At 37.7% G+C, this 19283-nt stretch overlaps 1 protein-coding gene and 1 long non-coding RNA gene across 10 annotated transcripts in view; both read left to right on the top strand.

Annotated features, from left to right (window-relative positions):
- The first annotated feature begins 2981 nt into the window (after positions 1–2981).
- LOC147843784 (uncharacterized) lies at positions 2982–4514 on the top strand. Its single transcript, XR_015490823.1, has 5 exons — positions 2982–3138; positions 3878–3961; positions 4082–4136; positions 4236–4311; positions 4386–4514. It is a non-coding gene; the product is annotated as an uncharacterized LOC147843784 (long non-coding RNA).
- A 3730-nt stretch (positions 4515–8244) lies between these two features.
- The window catches only part of gusb (glucuronidase, beta), a 48841-nt gene continuing 37802 nt past the window's right edge, over positions 8245–19283 (top strand). For all 9 annotated transcript variants that reach the window (XR_015490736.1, XR_015490734.1, XR_015490733.1 and 6 more), the window contains exons 1-2: positions 8245–8520; positions 14085–14270. Coding sequence is in view for 1 of the 9 variants with exons in the window: in XM_087253196.1 (XP_087109322.1) it covers positions 8302–8520; positions 14085–14270 (405 nt within the window). In the remaining 8 variants the exon portion in view is untranslated. The remainder of the gene's footprint in view (positions 8521–14084; positions 14271–19283) is intronic.

Here is a 19283-nt window from a genome sequence, read left to right as displayed (position 1 = left end):
GTTGCAGCTGGAAGAACATCCACTGCGTAAAACGTATGCTGGATAAGTTGGCGGTTCATTCCGCTGTGGCGACCCCTGATTAAAAAAAGGACTAAGCCAAAAAGAAAATGAATGAATGGATGACACATTGAAAAACAGAATTTACCAACATAGGATTTAGTGATATCAAAGAGGTTGTACTCGTGTTACACTGCAATATAAAAAGAAAAAGAATAAAGTGTATTTTTATTAATAAAAGAAAAGAAAATACAGAATTCTACAATAATAAACAACAAAATACAAAACATATGCCAGAGTATACATACTTATCAATATTATCATTCATTCACTTTCCATCGGCTTAGTCCCTTTTTCATCTTGGGTCGCCACAGCGAAATTAACCACCAACTATTCCATAGTGGGAATGTTTTGTTCTTGTTTCGTTTTGTTTCAACATTGGTCTGACATCTGAATAAACACTTTGTAAATAAATATGTCTTGTTTTGGTCTTAAAACAGGATTGTTGCTAGATCAGACCAGGGGCGTTGCGAGGGGGAGGGGGGGGGGGCTTTGGGGGCTTAAGCCCCTGATGTATTGTCAAAAGCCCCTGATCTTTTGGAATATGTTGCACTTAAATAAAAATAGGTTGTATAACATTTATTTTGTTATCAAAGTTCTAACAACACGTGTATATCACGCGTATTCTACCTAAAGCAGCGTTTGTGTCGGGTATTTAAAAAGTAATCTATTCAGCAGTACCTGTTTCTACCGGCAGGTGGGAGTGGCTCTGTTGTCACATGGTTTAAAAATATTCCGCCACTGCACATCATTCATTATTTTGAGCAGCTAAAGCTGATGAGCTAATAATACAACTGTTTCACAAAACTGAATAGTTCTAGCTAAGTTACAGATGAAGCTTAATATTTGTTTTTACAGCAGAAAATGTGTGTAGTTTTGGTGAAATAACATAACTGTAGGTAATCAATAAAATGTGCTGCACATTAATGTAAATACATGCGAATTAGTCAGAAAAATGTAAATTGTACTTGCTTTCTAGATATTATATATATATATATATATATATATATATATATATATATATATATATATATATATATATATATATATAGACATCTTTATCTAGATATGATATAGCCAGTCACATCTGTTTCTGTAATAGTTAAATCACAGTAAGTTCATGTATCTAGCATATTATTTTATGGCTATATTCTACAGTAACATGCTATGTCAGTTAGCAGCGGATTATAAATCGACTTTCTTATGAAAACACCTAATGCCCCCAGGCCCCCCTGTTTTTAAATTAAATTACATTTTTATTTAATTGAGAGAAGATTTTTTTTAACACATTTCTAAACATAATAGTTTTAATAGCTCATCTCTAATAACTGATTTATTTTCTCTTTGCCATGATGACAGTAAGTACTTGACTAGACATTTTTAAAGAAACTTCTATACAGCTTAAAGTGACATTTAAAGGCAGGTTAGGGTAATTTGGCAAGTCATTGCATAACGATAGTTTTTTATGCTGTCTATCGGAAAAAAATATAGCTTAAAGGGGCTAATAATTTTGACCCTTAAATGGTTTTTAAAAAATGTAAAACTGCTTTTATTCTAGCCTAAATAAAACAAATAAGACTTTCTCCAGAAGAAAAAGTATTATCAGACATACTGTGAAAATGTCCTTGCTCTGTTAAACATCATTTTGAAAATATTTAAAATAGGAAAAAAATTAAAACGGGGGCAAATAATTCAGACTTCATCTACATTTATTGTCACAGTCGTGTAAATGATCAGTTTAAGCCTTTTTTATGTTTATTCAGATCTTATTTTCATTCAACTCCAGCAATAGCTGGATTCCTTCATCCATAATATTTGGGTTTTCCTGGAATATTCTAAAACTTTTGTGAGGCATATATGGAATTTCTGCTCAAGTGTGAATGAAACAGTCATTACATGCATTCAAAGTGCTACAATGCCCACATCAACCTATTTTGAGGAAAACTAAAAATCTCCCTCTTAAGAAATTTGAAGTTAACACATATCTAGCATTTAAATCTTTATTTTTTGTACTATTTTTGATACAATTGTTTTAAAAAAAGCCCATTAAATATCAATATTTTGCGAGGTATTGAATTTAGAAATTATCTTGACAACACTACACCTCACACTCTCAGAAAAAAAGGTACAATGAGGGTACAATTTTGTTCCTAGAGGGAACAAAATATAAAATTGTACCTTTAAAGGTCCCATATTGGTCCTTAGGGTACAATTTTGTACCCAAATGGGCTATAAAGGTACAAATGTCCAGATTTAGGTTTGAAAGGTACATTTTTGTACCTTTTATAGCACATTTGGATACAAAATTGTACCGTAAAGGACCAATTTGGCACCTTTAAAGGTACAATTATATATTTTGTTTCCCTATAGGAACAAAATTGCACCCTCAGCTCATGATAAGATCAAGACACTATATAACACTAATTTAAATGCATTAATACTAAACAATAATACTAAAATACATAATTTAAAAATATAATAAATAAATAAATTGATTAAATTAAATATTTTAATAATTAATTTTTTTTCATGTATTTAAATTACATTTTTTCTCAAAAATGTTAATAATTTAATTTATAATTAAATGTAATTTTAATCATTAAAAACGTAAATACTGGTCTTTGCTTACTGTTTAAGTCCCTATAGTATATATGGGATGTAGAATAAGAACCATGCAGAGTGACAGCATCTTCATACAGGTGGTGATGTTGCTGTCTCTTTAAGAATTTGGCTTGTTGAGACGTTATAGTAGTGTTTGTTACTGAGGCGGTCGGTCGAGTATGCTGGCTGTTTACACAGAACTTCGGCACGCTTTTCAAAGAAAAGTCTATTTTGGAGTCCACACTTTCAGGTAAGAATGTATTAAAGATATATTTTCAGTCTCATTTTTACATGTGAAGCCGTGTTCTGTTGATTTTGTCTGACTCTCTGGTCTCGGCTTTCCCCCGCTTTGTGCTCCGGGCTGGCTGGTGTAACGTTACGTTGGCCTGCATGATGGAGTTTGCTAAGATGTCTGCAGCTTATTAAAGAAGTTAATACAACGTGATATCGAAGTCACCGAGGGACATAACGTTATAGAAGGTAAGTACTATATGCTGTTAGTTTTCTCGGTGTAAAAGTTCCCTTTATCGCCTACGTTACGTATTCGCGCCTTATATGTTACGTTACGTTACTGCTTTATTAATAAGTGTTGCCACGGCGGAATATAATCGCAACCCAGATAGCAAAATACACTTGGGCCAGTTGCGGCTAGATTCTCGCCTGCCCGAGTCCGTCTGCTGTATCGTTACTCGGGTCAGATGCGGCGGCAGAAGCGAGCCGACGCTGCCGTAACCGTGCACCGGAATCGGGCCGTGAGTAATGTGCGGTGTGGCCCGGAGCTCGCGCGACTAAAGTCTTCATATACCTTGATATAAAACCTTTTGTTATTAATACTGGAATTTGTAATTATCGATAATGTTTTATATTTTGAGGCCATTTTCTAGCCACGGATGACCGCGGAAATGTAATTTTAGACGGTTATATAAGTTACACCGCCATTTTGTGAAGAAAAATCAAAATTTTGTCACCGACAAAGCGACTGATTATGTAAACGTGGCTAGTTACAAACGTGGCGTGTGTATGCTTGTACATATCTTCGTTTCAGTGTCTAAGTTACATTAATGTTGAGGAGTGTCCACAAACTCTCATGTCCAGAATTGTTGGTGCTTTACTATCGTTTAACGTTATACTTATATATAAATAAAATACTATAAATAAATAGTTATTGCTTTATCTTATTGCTTTCCTGAAGTTTATGAAGTTTCCAATTGTATTTCAGGACAAGATTGAACAACAGAATGCAGCCTAACAGCATCAGACAAATGAAGGCATGTCATATGAAAGCATGGCTCAGTTACAAGATGTAAGTATGTTTCATTATCTATACCATGGTTTTAATGGCTTACATACTATTTTAAATTTGTAGGTTTTTACTTACAAACAACAATAAATGTACACCCACATGTTTAAAATTATTTTCTAGGTTTTCATCGAAAGATGAGAGATCAACTGAAGAATGCTATGGACCTGACTTTAAGGTACTCTTTCTAAACTTTCTCCACTTGATTAATATTATTAAATTCTAGCTTTGGATGGATTCATTCATATTTGTTTGTATGCCACATCTTATGTTCCAGGAATTGATTTTACAGCAGCACTTCTCATGTTGCCAGCCTTGTTAAGCGAGACACTTTAACATTTCGTTGTGCTCGGGTGCGTATGTTGTTTTCTGTTTAGTATATGCTGTGATAAATGCATTTTATAATTCTTGATATTCTTTATATTAGGATGACGCAGTGGGTAGTGCTGTCACCTTACAGCAAGAAGGTCGCTGGTTCGAGCCTCGGCTGGATCAGTTGGCATTTGTGTGAGGAGTTTGCATATTCTTCCAGTGTTCATGAAGGTTTCCTCCAAGTGCTCCGGTTTCCCCACAAGTCCAAAGACATGCGCTATAGCTGAATTTGGTAAGCTTATTTGTCTGTAGTGTATAAGTGTGTCTGGATATTTCGTAATACTGGGTTGCAGCTGGAAGGGCATCTGCTGCATAAAACATGCTGGATAAGTTGGTGGTTCATTCCACTGTGGCGACCCCAGATTAATAAAGGGACTAAGCCAAAAAGAAATTGAATGAATGAATGAAATTTATATTAGTCTTTTAATCTGTGATACTTTTTTTTAAATCGGTGAATATTTATTATTTTACTTTCTATGCATGTTGATTTTCTCTTCATCAGTGATAGAGTGACTGATATTAATGTAATTATTGCTTTGTCATTTACAGTGAACCATCTTCACCACATCCAACAGTTCAAGTACAGGAGGAGGCCACCGACTGGACAACTGTGTTAACAAGACGAGTCACGGCAGTCTTCAGAGTTGATGGGATTGCGATTGGCCGGGCTGATGATGTGGACGAATATGCATTTTTGACATATCCATCTTATTAGAAGAACACCTTGATGTTTCTGCAGTGGAATGTTTTGAATGAACGGTTGACGGTGACAAGCCTCGATCTACTCCAGTTACCAGAGTGATCAACCTTGTTTTTTGTTTCTCTACATGATCTTGGTATAATCACAATCAAGTTAATCCAGCACACTGCTCTCATTCATGCATAAAGCAAATTTTAAATAACTTGTGGTCCTAATGACTATCAAAGAACATTTTCCAGATATGAATGCTTTACATGTCATGTTTATCAAAAGCATAAACACATATTGTGTTACAACAAATTACAACTCCACTTGAGGATGATGAGGAGTAATCTACTGATGTTGAGGAAGAGGCTACTGATGTATTTGGTTTTCTGCACTGTTGAAGCAATTTATAGAGAAAGTTTGCCTTCATTCTGAAATTCAGAGAAAATGTTGATGACAAATTATTTATTATGACTGAGTATTCTGACTCAAGACAAATACTTTGGACTTTATAAAGTGAAGTACTTGATGTAGCCTGTGTAATGTGTTTATAAATCTTAAACAGTATTCTTGTGGTCTTTGTATTAAGGATAGATTATATACTGTACAGTGGGTGAACAATTTTTATTTGTTTTCTAAATTGTTCTTTTTACTGTTTTACATGTCTGCTTTATATTTACTGTGTATTGTCCCTTAAAGGGTACAAATGTAGAAGGTACAATTTTGTACCTTTAAATAGAGGTACAAATTTGTACCCTTAAGGGCACCACCCCAGTGACGGGCCATTTGTACCCTAAAAGGTACAATTTTGTACCTTTTTTTCTGAGAGTGCAGTTAATCACTCTGTCCAAATAAACATGTGTGTAAGTTTGTATCACATTGGATAACAACTTGGTCTATAAAATAAATTATATTTTCAGATTTGAAGACAAGAAATTTTTATTTTCAAAAAACAAACAGAAACTACAAATCAGGAGAGGAGATAGGAGGTTCAAGGGGCATGATATGGCTCATAACAGAACAGTAAATAAGAAGTGGGTAATTTATCAATTTTTTTTCCTTTTTGGTGTTACAAGTCACAAAGCTTCACAATTTATTGTTATAGACTGTCAACTCAAAAACCATTTATTTATCATTAAACCATCTCTAATCCTATTATTAAGATTAGAGTAGATCAACTTATGAAACTGTTTATTTTATTTTTTTTGGGAAGGGGGGGGGGGTCTTTGGGGCTAAGCCCCTTATCCCTTTCGATCCTAGCAACGCCCCTGGATCAGACATAGTTGTAGCCAGAAGGTATCAAGTATTAGTTATATTATTCATTAAATTTCCCATTTATTGTATTTCATTAATGCCTACCCAAACCCTAAACCCACAGTGCTGTAAAATATTTATTAGTGTCACAAAAATGATGCTATATTGATGGCGTATCCGCAGCTGTAATCTTGTTAGGCTACACCATAAAACAGAAACATGATTAAAATACATAAAACCATAATTTGGGAGTATTTGTACAAGTCAGGATTTAAACCCAAATTACATTGAATGAACAGTTGCAGCGTGCACACGCACAGTCCATTAGGCCAGGGGATCCCTAACTTTTCAGCCCACGACCCCCAAAATAACAATGACAGTGACTCACGACCCCCATTTTTCAAGGTGGTTACACTGTAAATATAAACCTTGTAGACACAACTATAGGCATGTATAAACATGAGCACATTGACAACACAGAAATGCAACAGTCTATTAACCATATATATTTTTATATTCATTTATTAATTTATAATATAAAAAGTAAAGGCTGATGACTGATTTTTATTTGTTCATAATAGATAATAATAATAATTTAGTTTTTGTTTATGTGTATGCTGTTGTTTATTTAACACAACTATTAACCTCTGTGGGTTATGAGTAAAATATGGTCATTCAAATAGTTTAATAAAACTTATTTGAGTTTTGGAAATCACCAAGAGACCCCTTGTCATTGTTACGCCACCCCCCAGGGGGTCCCGACCCCCACTTTGAGAACCACTGCACTAGGCCATATGAGACAGGTAAATAACCTGACTCCGGCAGTAACATGTAGATTTGCCAGGTCTCGAAACGCTTCTTAACTGATCGATGCTTTGAATCACTTTAGTCACGTGACCAAGTGTTTCGAATCACTTTAGTCACGTGACTTGGGTGTTTCAGATCATGCTTCGGTGCAGTGTTTCGGGATCTTGACACTGTGTCGAAACGTCAGTTTCACGTCAGCCACCCTATTCCAGCATATGTTTTATACAGAGGATAACCTTCCAGCTGCAATCCAGTAATGGAAAACACCCATACACACTCTCAGTAGCTGGATGGGAGACCACATTGGAAAACTAGGGTTGCTGTTGGAAGATGTGAGGCCAGCAGGGGGCACCCAACCTGAATTCTGTATGAGTCCTAATGCCCCAGTATAGTGACGGGGACTCTATTCTGCTCAGTGAGTGCCGTCCTTAAACCGAGGTCCTGACTCTCTGTGGTCGTTAAAAATCCCAGGAAGTCCTTTGAGCAAGAGTAGGGGTTTAACCCCAACATCCTTGCCATATCTGCCCACTGGCCTCTGTCCATCATGGCCTCCTAACCCTCTCCATATCATAATTAGCTTCATCACTCTGTCTCCTCTCCACCAATCAGCTGGGGTGTGGTGTGCGTTCTGGCGCAAAATGGCTGCCGTCGGGTCATTCAGGTGGATGCTGCACACTGGTGGTGGATGAGGAGATTCCCCCATGTGTAAAGCGCATTGAGTGTCCAGAAACGTGCTATATAAATGTAAATACCTATTATTATTATTATTATTATTATTAAATTCTACATTAAAAAGGATAAGGTTAATTATACACAGACATTAGAAATTGTATTTAAAATAATTAGAATAATAATTAATTTTGGATGCACAGAAAAAAATCTGCAAAATAATATTTGAGATAAATAAATTAACATCTTGCCAAAATTGGGACACAAAGTTGCATGACTAAAATAAGTGAAGAAGGGTTTTGTTATTCTGACAGAAGAAGCAATTTGAGTCAAAATCTGACCCAGGTTTTTCTTTAAGAAGTTTTTGACAGGGTAAATGTTATGTCATAGTTTAAAATACATTTCCTTTGCCTTATTAGTAAGAAAAAAACTTTTGCTGAATGGAAGTGTCGGCGCGTGTGACGAGGAAGTGAAACGACGCGCTCTGACGTCACGCGCCAAGCGGAAGTGCAGTGTTCGGAGTGTAAACAGACCACACGGTTGACCGGAGCAGATCATGACGGGCTCGGCAGCAGCGGGGCTCGCGGTGAAATGTGCGCTGCTGGCGGCGATCTGCAGCCGGTGTCGGGCTCTGCAGGGCGGGATGCTGTTTCCCAGAGACTCCCCGAGCAGAGAAGTGAAGGATGTGAGCGGCCTGTGGGGCTTCCGAGCCGATCTGTCGGACAACCGGAACCGCGGATTCGAGGAGCAGTGGTTCAGCAGACCTTTGGAGGAGGTGACGTCACATCTGACGCCACACACTTTTAATTTGAGTGTTTTAATAATAGTGATGTACACAACAACTTTGCATTATCAGTACATCTTCACATTACAAAAAAAAGAACAGGTGCAATATAAGGATCAAAATGCGAACATAAATAATAACATTACATAACAAAAAGTGAAATATTAAATAACTAAATACATTAAAATAATATTTGGGGAGTTTAGAGAGCTTTACAGAAAATGTCTCCTTACATAAACTGTTTAATAATTAATTTTTGGTTGTGTTCAAGTGTACATAAAACCTCAGACCTTTGAACTTCCACTATAAATGAAAATAGTTAATGATATGCTGGAGTTTACACATTTAAATGCTCCAAATTGATCATTATAAAAAGGTTTATCTTATATTTATAATATTGGAAACACTTTATTTTCATGTGCAATTCACATTATTATTAACAAACCATTAACTAAGACCATTAGCACAATAAACTACTAATTTGCAGCTCATTAATAGTTATTAAAGGTCTATAATAAGGTCATACTTTATAAATAGTTAATATCTTAAGGATAAGCAGGTAATACGCCTGTTGTTAATAGTGTAAATTGTTAAATTAAAGTTTTACCATAATATTTTATATAGTTATATGGTCAAACTTTCCAAATTGCGCTATTAACAAACCATTAACTATGACTTTTAACTCTATAAACTCATAATTTGCTGCTTTTTAATGGTTTTTAAGGTGATAGTTGGGTTTAGATATTGGGTAGGATTAGTAATATAAAAGAAGATCATCCAGAATATGTGCTGTATAAGTATTAATAAACAGCCAATATCTTAATTAACAAGCAGGCAATAAGCTACTAGCTTAAAGTGAGAACTGGTACTTAAACTAAATGTTTATAATGTAAATTATTATTTATTGTGAGATGTACACTACCTGACAAAAGTCTTGTTGTGGATCCCAGTTGTAAGAGCAGCACATAATAACTCAACTTCTAGTTGATCATTTGGAAAAGTGTTGAAGGTGGATTTCTCCCATGAATCATCTGTTGATCTGCATCAATCATCGCCAATACTGCAGAAGACCTACTGGAACCAGCATGGACACAAGATTTTCTAGAAATCAGTCAAGTTTGGTGAAGGAAACATCATGGTTTGGGGTTCATTCAGTATGGGGAATCTGCAAAGTGGATGATCAACATCAACAGCCTGAGGTATCAAGACATTTGTGCTGCCCATTACATTACAAACCACAGGAGAGGGACAATTCTCCAGCAGGATAGCGCTCCTTCTCATACTTCAGCCTCCACATCAAAGCTCCTGAAAGCAAAGAAGGTCAAGCTGCTCCAGGATTGGCCAGCCCAGTCACCAGACATGAACATTATTGAGCATGTCTGGGGTAAGATGGAGGAGGAGGCGTTGAAGATGAACACAAAGAGTCTTGATGAACTCTGGGAGTCCTGCAGGAACGCTTTCTTCTTCATTCCAGATGACTTTATTAATCAGTGATTTGAGTCATGTCAGAGATGTATGGATGCAGTCCTCCAAGCTCATGATGGAGTCAGACACAATATTCATTCTGTCTCCACTGCAGCAGGACTTTATATTCTATACTGGACATTATTTCTGTTCAGTGATGAGACTTTAGTCTGAGCAGAGTCAGAGCTTACTGTCCTAATGACATCATTAATAATCAAGGCATGATCATATTTAATTGTGCTCAAATAAGCAAAATCTAGAGGCCTTCGCCTTTTATATAAGCCACTTCTGATACCAAATGATCAACTAGAAGTCAAGTTATTACTTGTTCTTAAAACTTGGATAGGCGACAAGACTTTTTTATCAGGTAGTGTGCACACATCTTTTTCTCTCTTATGCAATCAACTGGTTTGCAATATTGCAATATGTGTGTTCAGTAACGTTTCTTGTGAAGAAAGAAGAATCTCTAATTGTGTTTATTAGGCAGATTACTAACTTTTTGATTCGTTTAACATTATAAAATCTAAATATTAAAATCAATCAAGTGTATATTTGCATTTATGCATACAATAACATAATCTAGTAGTTAAAACCTGGCCTTGTATATTAAATAATGTTAGCTTCTTGACAAATAGCTTCTGTTCCTCTTTTGGAGAGAAGCATCTGCTCTTGTTGCGCTATGAAATGTTAAAGGCACAATATGTAAGATTATTTTTTCAATGAAATCTCCAAAAAAAAACAAAAAAACACTAGAGCGATGCTGTAGGTTTTGTCTTGTGTACTTACATTATCCCAAATGTTAAGAAGGATCTTTAAATCCAGAGAAAAACAGCAACTAATATTTTAACTAGTGATCAGAGTGTGTGTTTTTGCTAATGACACAGCCTTTATTTCTGGTGTGGCTTTTTAGAAAACAGGGAAATGGCATTCATTCATTCATTTTCCTTTGGCTTAGTTTCTGATTTATCAGGGGTCGCCACAGCGGAATGAACCGCCAACTACAGCAGCGAAGCTTTAGGGCCCTATCATACACCCGGTGCAGTGTGGCGCAAGGCGCGGCGCAATAGTCTTTTGGTAGTTTCAGCTTGGCGCAAGAGTGGTTTTGAGGCGTTGCGCTACGCTGTTTAAATAGCAAAAGCATTAGCTCTCATATGTGCCCCCATAGGTTCTGGTCTAAAAAGGAAGGTGTTCTGAGGCGGACCGCTGGCGCGTTGCTATTTTGAGAAACTATAATAGATTTTTCATTAGACCAAAACAAACCCGGTCTAAACTCCAGCGCAGAGTTACGCCTCACTTACACACTGCTTAATACACACAAGAGAGCAATAGGCAAATATCTTTACATATGAAAAAATGTAAATATTAAGGATATATATATAGGATATAATAAGAATAGATATAGGATATAAATATAAAGGATTAAAATATTACAAAACATATTATTTTCTAGCCTACATAAATATGAAAAATCACTGCTTTTATGTCTTCTTCATCTCGGGAGGCTTTTTCAGTTCATTCATAACAATTTGCTTTTGTATAATGTTATTATTATTAGCAGTATTATTTATTATATCCATATTTATATTTGTTTTATTAAAAACAAGCTTAGATTTGTCCACCTGCAGGTTTTAGACCATATGGGGCACAGCATGTGTTTTAAGATATAACTCAGTATTTTGAGCACACTTCATTATTATTATTCATTTATTCGTTTGCTGGAAATTAGAACTGAATTTAGAAATAGTTTTGAAACGAATATTTGCGCTTAACAAACAAAAGTATTTATTTATAGACTAATTGATGTCTGTGTGTAAAGGTTTCCCTATCCAAGAGTGAAAGTGAAAGTGATCCATTATCTCTCATTCTCACGCAGTAGATGCTCTGTTTAACAGTTTTCTATTAAAACACTGTGAACTGTTTGCTTGTGAAATGCTCATTTTTTCCACTTAGACTTACTTTGCGTCCTGTAAATAGTGAATGCGCTCTTGGCGTGATGCAGCTGACTCTTAAAGGGAATGGGAGATGAGACTCTAATTGTTTTATTCTCAAAACACACCTATAACTCATTAAGAAAATAAAAAACCCTTTTAGACCATGCGCCACGGCACAAAGCAGATTTCCCGTCCTTAAATTAGCAAAAACGCGTCCTGACACACCCTGAAAGCGTTTGCGCCCTGCGCATGGACCGTCAAAATAGAGCCCTTAATATGCTGTGTTTTTATTAGGAGCCGATCACACCTCTATTCTGAGAACAAGAGGCGCACTTCACTGCTTTTTTTTGTCGACTTAAAAAAAAAGTGCTCTGCGCTTTTTATGTCTCTAGGCCAGGGGTTCCCAAACTATTCAGCCCGTGACCCCCAAAATAACAATGCCACAGACCCCCACTATCTTCTGAGGCGGTTATAAATATCCAAACGTTGCGCACACAACAATAGGCCGATGCAAATTGACAACAAAAAAAGTGCAACGGTCTAACAGCCATCTAATGTTTATAGTTATTGTAAGAAAAATGATGATGATGATGAAGAAAATCTCAATGAAGATGTTTATTCAGCATAGCAGTCTCAAAATACATGGCAGTACCTTGGGTTCACTGGAGACAGAATGAACCCTGAACATTCCTAAACTCAAACCTTTATGCTGTTTTTGATGTTGCCTTTAGATGTTAATGAAGTTGCTCCTTGGCTGTTGACCCAGCTGTTCTCCCTATCTCTCCATGTTAATGGAGTTTCAACACCATTGATGAGATGGTTCTCCGTGCACCACACTTATCCCCATTCTACAATTGTTACCATTTGGTCGAGATGTAGTCACCTCAAACAATGCAGAGACAAGACCCTGTTGACTTCTCTTTTCTCTCATAAGTCAGCCCTTTTGGGAAATGAGCATCAATTCACCATTTAGAGTGGAAGTTGAGTCGAGGCAGACTCACTTCTTACATTATTTATTAACTTAATCTAATATTAACCTGGCGTAATGAGACTGGAGGGCATGATATTTTCAGCACAAGTCTATTTTCGGGTTTTATTTTGGAGACCTCCTCCTTGTTTAGTTGTGGCCTGTATTTATTTTTAATGCATTTGATTGCCATAAAGGTGTCAGAAAGTTTAACCTGCTGCTGTAAAATCCAGCGGATGCAGCTGATGCTATTGCTGTGCTGTTAATCTAACGCACCAATTTAATGAAAAAACAAATCGAAAGGCTGATCGTTGTTGTTTTTTATGTTACTTCTAACTACTGTTTTATCTTCTGTGGGTTATGGATAAAATATGGTACTTCTAATTGTTTAATCAAATTTGTTTGACTTTTGGAAATCACTAAGTGACCCCCTGTCGTTGTCATGCGACCCCCATTTTGTGAACCACTGTTCTAGGCAACCACTGAATCAGCTGCATATTGTGTGCGAGCGCTGCTGTTGATATTTGTGATATTTAATAATTTGTCATTAAAATACACCTTTGTTTGTTGTGAATACACGCCCTCTAGTGGAGATAGTGGAGACTTATTTTGCATTATAAGTGTTTTTATATAGGCAAGAAGGCCTCACAGCAAGAAGGTTGCTGGTTCTAGTACCAGCTAATTCAGTTGGTGTTTCTGTGTGGAGTTTGCATGTTCTCCCCGTGTTGGCGTGGGTTTCCTCTGGGTGCTCCGGTTTCCCCCACAGTCCAATCACATGCTCTATAAGGGAATTGATTAACTAAATTGGCCGTAATGTGTGTGAATGAGTGTGTCCCATGTTTCTTAGTACTGGATTGTGGCTGAAAGGGCATCCACTGTGTAAAACAGGGATGTCAAACTCAATTCCTGGAGGGCCATAGCTTTGCACAGTTTAGTTCCAACCCTAATTAAACACACCTGATGAAACTAATTGAGCCCTTCAGGCTTGTTTGATAAGTGTGTTGGAGCAGGGTTGGAACTGAACTCTGCAGAGCTGCGGCCCTCCAGGAATTTGAAGTTTGACATCCCTGGTGTAAAACATATGCTGGAATAGTTGGCGGTACATTCCGCTGTGGCGACCCTTGATAATTAAGGGACTAAGCCGAAGAAAAATGAATGAATAAAGTGTGTTCATGTCTGTGTTTTTATTCCAGACGGGTCCAGTGATTGACATGCCGGTGCCGTCCAGCTACAATGACATCACACAAGACGCCAAAATCAGGGATTTTGTTGGCTGGGTTTGGTATGAGAAGGAAGTGCTGGTTCCCACACGCTGGATCCAGGACCGGGGAACACGCATCGTGCTCCGAGTGGGAAGTGCACACTATTACTCTGTGCTTGTAAGTATGCATTTCATCATGCATGAAGCTGACTGCAAAATTATTCATTAGTTAATTTGGCCTCCTGTGAAACTTGTATAATTTTTCAAATATTTTCCAAATGCTGTTTAACAAAGAAAGGACATTTTATAGTATGTATAAAATATAATATTTGTCTTGAGAAACTCATTTATTTTAGTTTGGCTGTAACCTAAGCAGTTTTTCAAGTTAATAAAATACTTTTTAAGGCCAATATTTTTGGCCCCCTTAAGAAACATTTTATTCGATTGGCTACAGAACAAACCTTAAAAAGTTAAATACTAGTATATTGCACAAATAACTAGTAAAATATTGTGCAAACTGTTTAAGTTTGTTTAGATTCTCTGCTCGAGCTCAGACTTGACCCGATCAGACCTGTGGGCCGGGTCGGGCTGATATTTCTAGCCACTATCTTTGGGCCGGGCCGTGATCAAGCATTTGTGTGTTCTTTTTTAGTCAATACTTAATTAGCCTAATTGAGTAGAAAAGCAATGCACTAATTAGGAATATTATATGAATATTTTAGCAAAGTATGCCTAAGCAACACGTGTGGGTCTACAAAATTGCACAATTCGCAACACGTGTCATGCGCAGCAACACTTTAGCTCCTGCAACAGCATCTCCTCCACTGGCACACATTCACACCAAGGTTATTATAGTTGACAAAAACTAACGAAAAATTTAAAACTAAAATGTAAAATAATTGTCATTAACTGAAATAAGAATAAAAACGAGAGTTTTTTTCAAAAACTAGAACGAACTGAAACAGTGTTGTGTACATACAAAACTAACTGAAACTAACTAAAATGATAGCAAAAACCTCCTTCGTTTTCGTATTTGTGAATGTATTTAATACATAATCTTACTGTAAGCCTTTTAAAAGTAAATATAATCCGCGCTGCAGGTGTTTGTGTTTGACCCTTTCGCACCTCAGTCTCCTGCTGCCATTGGCCAGATCAAGCCGGCTCTCCTCCAGTCATCCTCACTGTTGGTCCCGCGACAAAAACAACGAGTGAACATGACAGCAGCACGGCATTAAATACAGACACTTAAAACTATTACTTTAACACATTTGTGCCCAATAATAGGGTTTATTTCTGTATCGCGATCACGAACAAATCTTTTTAACCGGATCTTCTAAGTGAACCGGTTGAACTAGTTCACCAAATCAAACTGAATCATTTGAAACGATTCGCGTCTCCAGTAAGCACTCATCCACCAACTACATACTTTATAAGAAGCCTGATGCTGCGTTCACACCAGACGCGGCACGCGCATCAAGCGCAAGTAATTTACATGTTAAGTCAATGCAAACGCGCGGATAGACATCCTGCGGTGCGAATAGCGCGATACGCGTGAGACGAATTGCGCGTTTGCCGCGCTTAACGAGCATTTCGCGCGAATCTCATGAATTCGAAAATCTGAAATTCAGCGGACATTCGCGCCGCGTTAACCAATAAGAAGCTTGCTTTTGTGGGGGCGTAATTGTGACGTAGAACCAGTTGATGGTGTCCCGGGGCAAATCCTCCAGGCGACACCGACAACAAGTCATCAAACTGGGCTGGGCTCAGTCAGAAGCCCCGCTGAAAGCCTCCGTCATCCAGGTTCAGTTTCTGGAGGAGTTTATGAGCTCACAGAGCTGGATGCACCTCTGAAAGCATGTAGTGGACTCAGAGACGGTCCTAAACGTATCGACGCTGTTTTTCAGCCTTCATAAAGTACATAAACACTGTAATTTTCTTCATGAAATCCATGTTAGCCTTTTAGCAACGAAGCTACAGTCACCGGGAAGACAGAAGCCCTGCCCATCACGCGAATCCGTGTCTGTTCTGAAGTAAATTTGACTCGCGAATGAAGCGAGTAAACTCAAATGTTCACGCGGCTATTTACGCACGAATATCGCGATTTATCCGCGCGTTCCGAGTCTGGTGTGAACACAGCATGATACCCTCCTCTGACTCTAAAAAATCCAATATATACTCTCATTCAGTTATTAGAACAGCAACGTTGCGGTGAACTGATAATACTGCGCATGCGTGATTCAGTGAACCAAAACACAAAACAGTACAACCCGCTGTGTGACTGAACTGAACTTGGAACAACTGCAGCGCGGGTGAACCGAGGGCTTAAATGAGAGGATCTGGAGAAAAACGTAAGTTTATTTCATAACAGACAATCGTAATGGAATTAAAATAAGTGAATCCCCTGCTGAAAAATCCAGCTTAAACCAGCCTAGGCTGGTTGGCTGGTTTTAGCTGGTCGACCAGGCTGGTTTTAGAGGGGTTTTGGCCATTTCCAGGCTAGTTTCCAGCCATTTCCAGCCTGGTCTTAGCTGGTCAGGCTAGGAGATGACCAGCTAAAACCAGCTTGACCAGCCTAACCAAGCTGGGAGTCCAGCCAAAACCAGCTATATCCAGCTTAAACCAGGCTGGTCAGGCTTGTTTTTTGCTGGATTTGGCTGGTAATTTTCCAGCCTGACCAGCTAAGACCAGGCTGGAAATGGCTGGAAACCAGCCTGGAAATGACCAAAACCCCTCTAAAACCAGCCTGGTCAACCAGCTAAAACCAGCCAACCAGCCTAGGCTGGTTTAAGCTGGATTTTTCAGCAGGGTCATGATTCAGTTGGGTTTACAGTTTGTAAAACTTTATTGTAAGACATTTTTCAGATCATGGTGATGTTTTAACTGACTGAAATTACTATTGCTGACTACATAATGTTGAGTCCTCACATCCGCATTAGAAATCTGAATTTCCCATCACCAGGCCCAGATTATGAATTCAGAGGCCCCTGTGCACAATGTCTTGTAGGCCCCTTATAGCCGCACCCCATAGTTGAATTAAAAAATAATATTAATATAATATTTGTTAAATAAAATGTATCTATAATAATGTATTGCCCACATTTTTTTAAATAGATGATATACACTACATATATTTCCATTCTACAAAGATTTTACTCATTTTTAAAGCAGTTAAAACACACTTTGAAAAAAATACAACTCAGGGAAATTTATGGATTTTAATATACTTGTTCAAGTTCACTAAAGCAGTACTAAAAATTTATATTTAAGGGTATTTTTAACGTATAACTTCTACAAACTCATAATGCACATGATTTGGATAACACCTCTCAAATCCAGCTCTAGGAATCTGATAATACACACATAATACACACACTTATTATATATGATGATAGTGTTCATGTGTCCTCTGAATACATGTTTCGAAAAACATATGGCTGAGTTTTTATTATACAATATTTATCCTGTTGATTTTGAATCTTGCACCTTACAAATATCCTCATTTAGAAAAAAAAATGAAACTAATAGTGAAACTAATAAAAACTAAACTAAAACTAAGACATTTAAAAATATAGAAAACTAATAAAAACTAGGAAATCTGCCTCTAAAACTAATTAAAACTAACTGAATTTAAAAACAAAAAGTCAAAAAGAAATAGAAACTAATGAAAAATCCAAAACTAATATAATCTACACACGCAAGCAGAGCTATAGCAGCGCATATGTATAGCAGAAACATATAGGAGATATACATATAGTATAGGAGAGTCAAGTAAGGAGTGCCTCAAGGATCAGTTTTAGGCCCTTTGCTATTCACAATATACATGCTGCCCCTGGAAGATGTTATTATGATCAGTTTTCACTATTATGCAGATGATACTCAATGATAGGTAACACTTAATTTTCAGTTGCAAGTCACACCATTTACCACTGCCTTGTTACCTGCCTATTATTAAGATATTAACTGTTTATTAGCACCTATAGTGTATGATCTTATTCTACATCCCCAATCCTACCCAATACCTAGACTAGAAATGACTAGAAATGTGCAGTTTTACAATATCTTGCTGATAATGTTTTTAGTTATCATTCAGTATTAGTATACACTCACCGGCCACTTTATTAGGTACACCTGTCCATTTGCTCATAAATGCACATTTCTAATCAGCCAATCACATGGCAGCAACTCAGTGCATTTAGGCACGTAGACATGGTCAGGAGGATCTGCTGCAGTTCAGAGCGAGCATCAGAATGGGGAAGAAAGGGGATTTAAGTGACTTTGAACGTGGCATGGTTGTTGGTGCCAGACAGGCTGCTCTGAGTATTTCAGAAACTGCTGATCTACTGGGATTTTCACGCACAACCATCTCTAGGGTTTACAGAGAATGGTCTGACAAAGAGGAAATATCCAGTGAGCGGCAGTTCTGTGGGCGCAAATGCCTTGTTGATGCCAGAGGTCAGAGGAGAATGGCCAGACTGGTTCCAGCTGATAGAAAGGCAACAGTAACTCAAATAAGCACTCACTACAACCGAGCTCTGCAGAAGAGCATCTCTGAACACACAACACATCCAACCTTGAGGCAGATGGGCTACAGCAGCAGAAGAGCACACCGGGTGCCGCTCCTGTCAGCTAAGAACAGGAAACTGAGGCTACAATTCACACAGACTCACCAAAACTGGACAATAGAAGATTGGAGAAACGTTGCTGCTCTGATGAGTCTCCATTTCTGCTGACACATTCAGATGCTCGGCTCAGAATTTGGCGTCAGCAACATGAAATCAAGAATCCATCCTGCCTTGTATCAGCGGTTCAGGCTGGTGGTGGAGGTGTAATGGTGTGGGGGAGATTTTCTTGGCACACTTTGGGTTCATTAGTACCAATTGAGCATGGTGTCAACGCCACAGCCTACCTGAGTATTGCAGCTGACCATGTCCATCCCTTTATGAGCACAGTGTCTCCATCTTCTGATGGCTACTTCCAGCAGGATAACGCAGCATGTCATGAAGCTCAATCATCTCAGACTGGTTTCTTGAACATGACGATGAGTTCACTGTACTCAAATGGCCTCCACAGTCACCAGAGCTCAATCCAATAGAGCAGCTTTGGGATGTGGTGGAACGGGAGATTGGCATCATGGATGTGCAGCCGACAAATCTGCAGCAACTGTGTGATGCTATCATGTCAATATGGAGCA

Source organism: Danio rerio, chromosome 5 (assembly GCF_052040795.2).
Source record: "Danio rerio strain M-AB ecotype USA chromosome 5, GRCz13ab, whole genome shotgun sequence".
Taxonomy (NCBI): Eukaryota; Metazoa; Chordata; class Actinopteri; order Cypriniformes; family Danionidae; genus Danio; species Danio rerio.
This window is presented reverse-complemented; position numbering and strand designations above follow the sequence as displayed.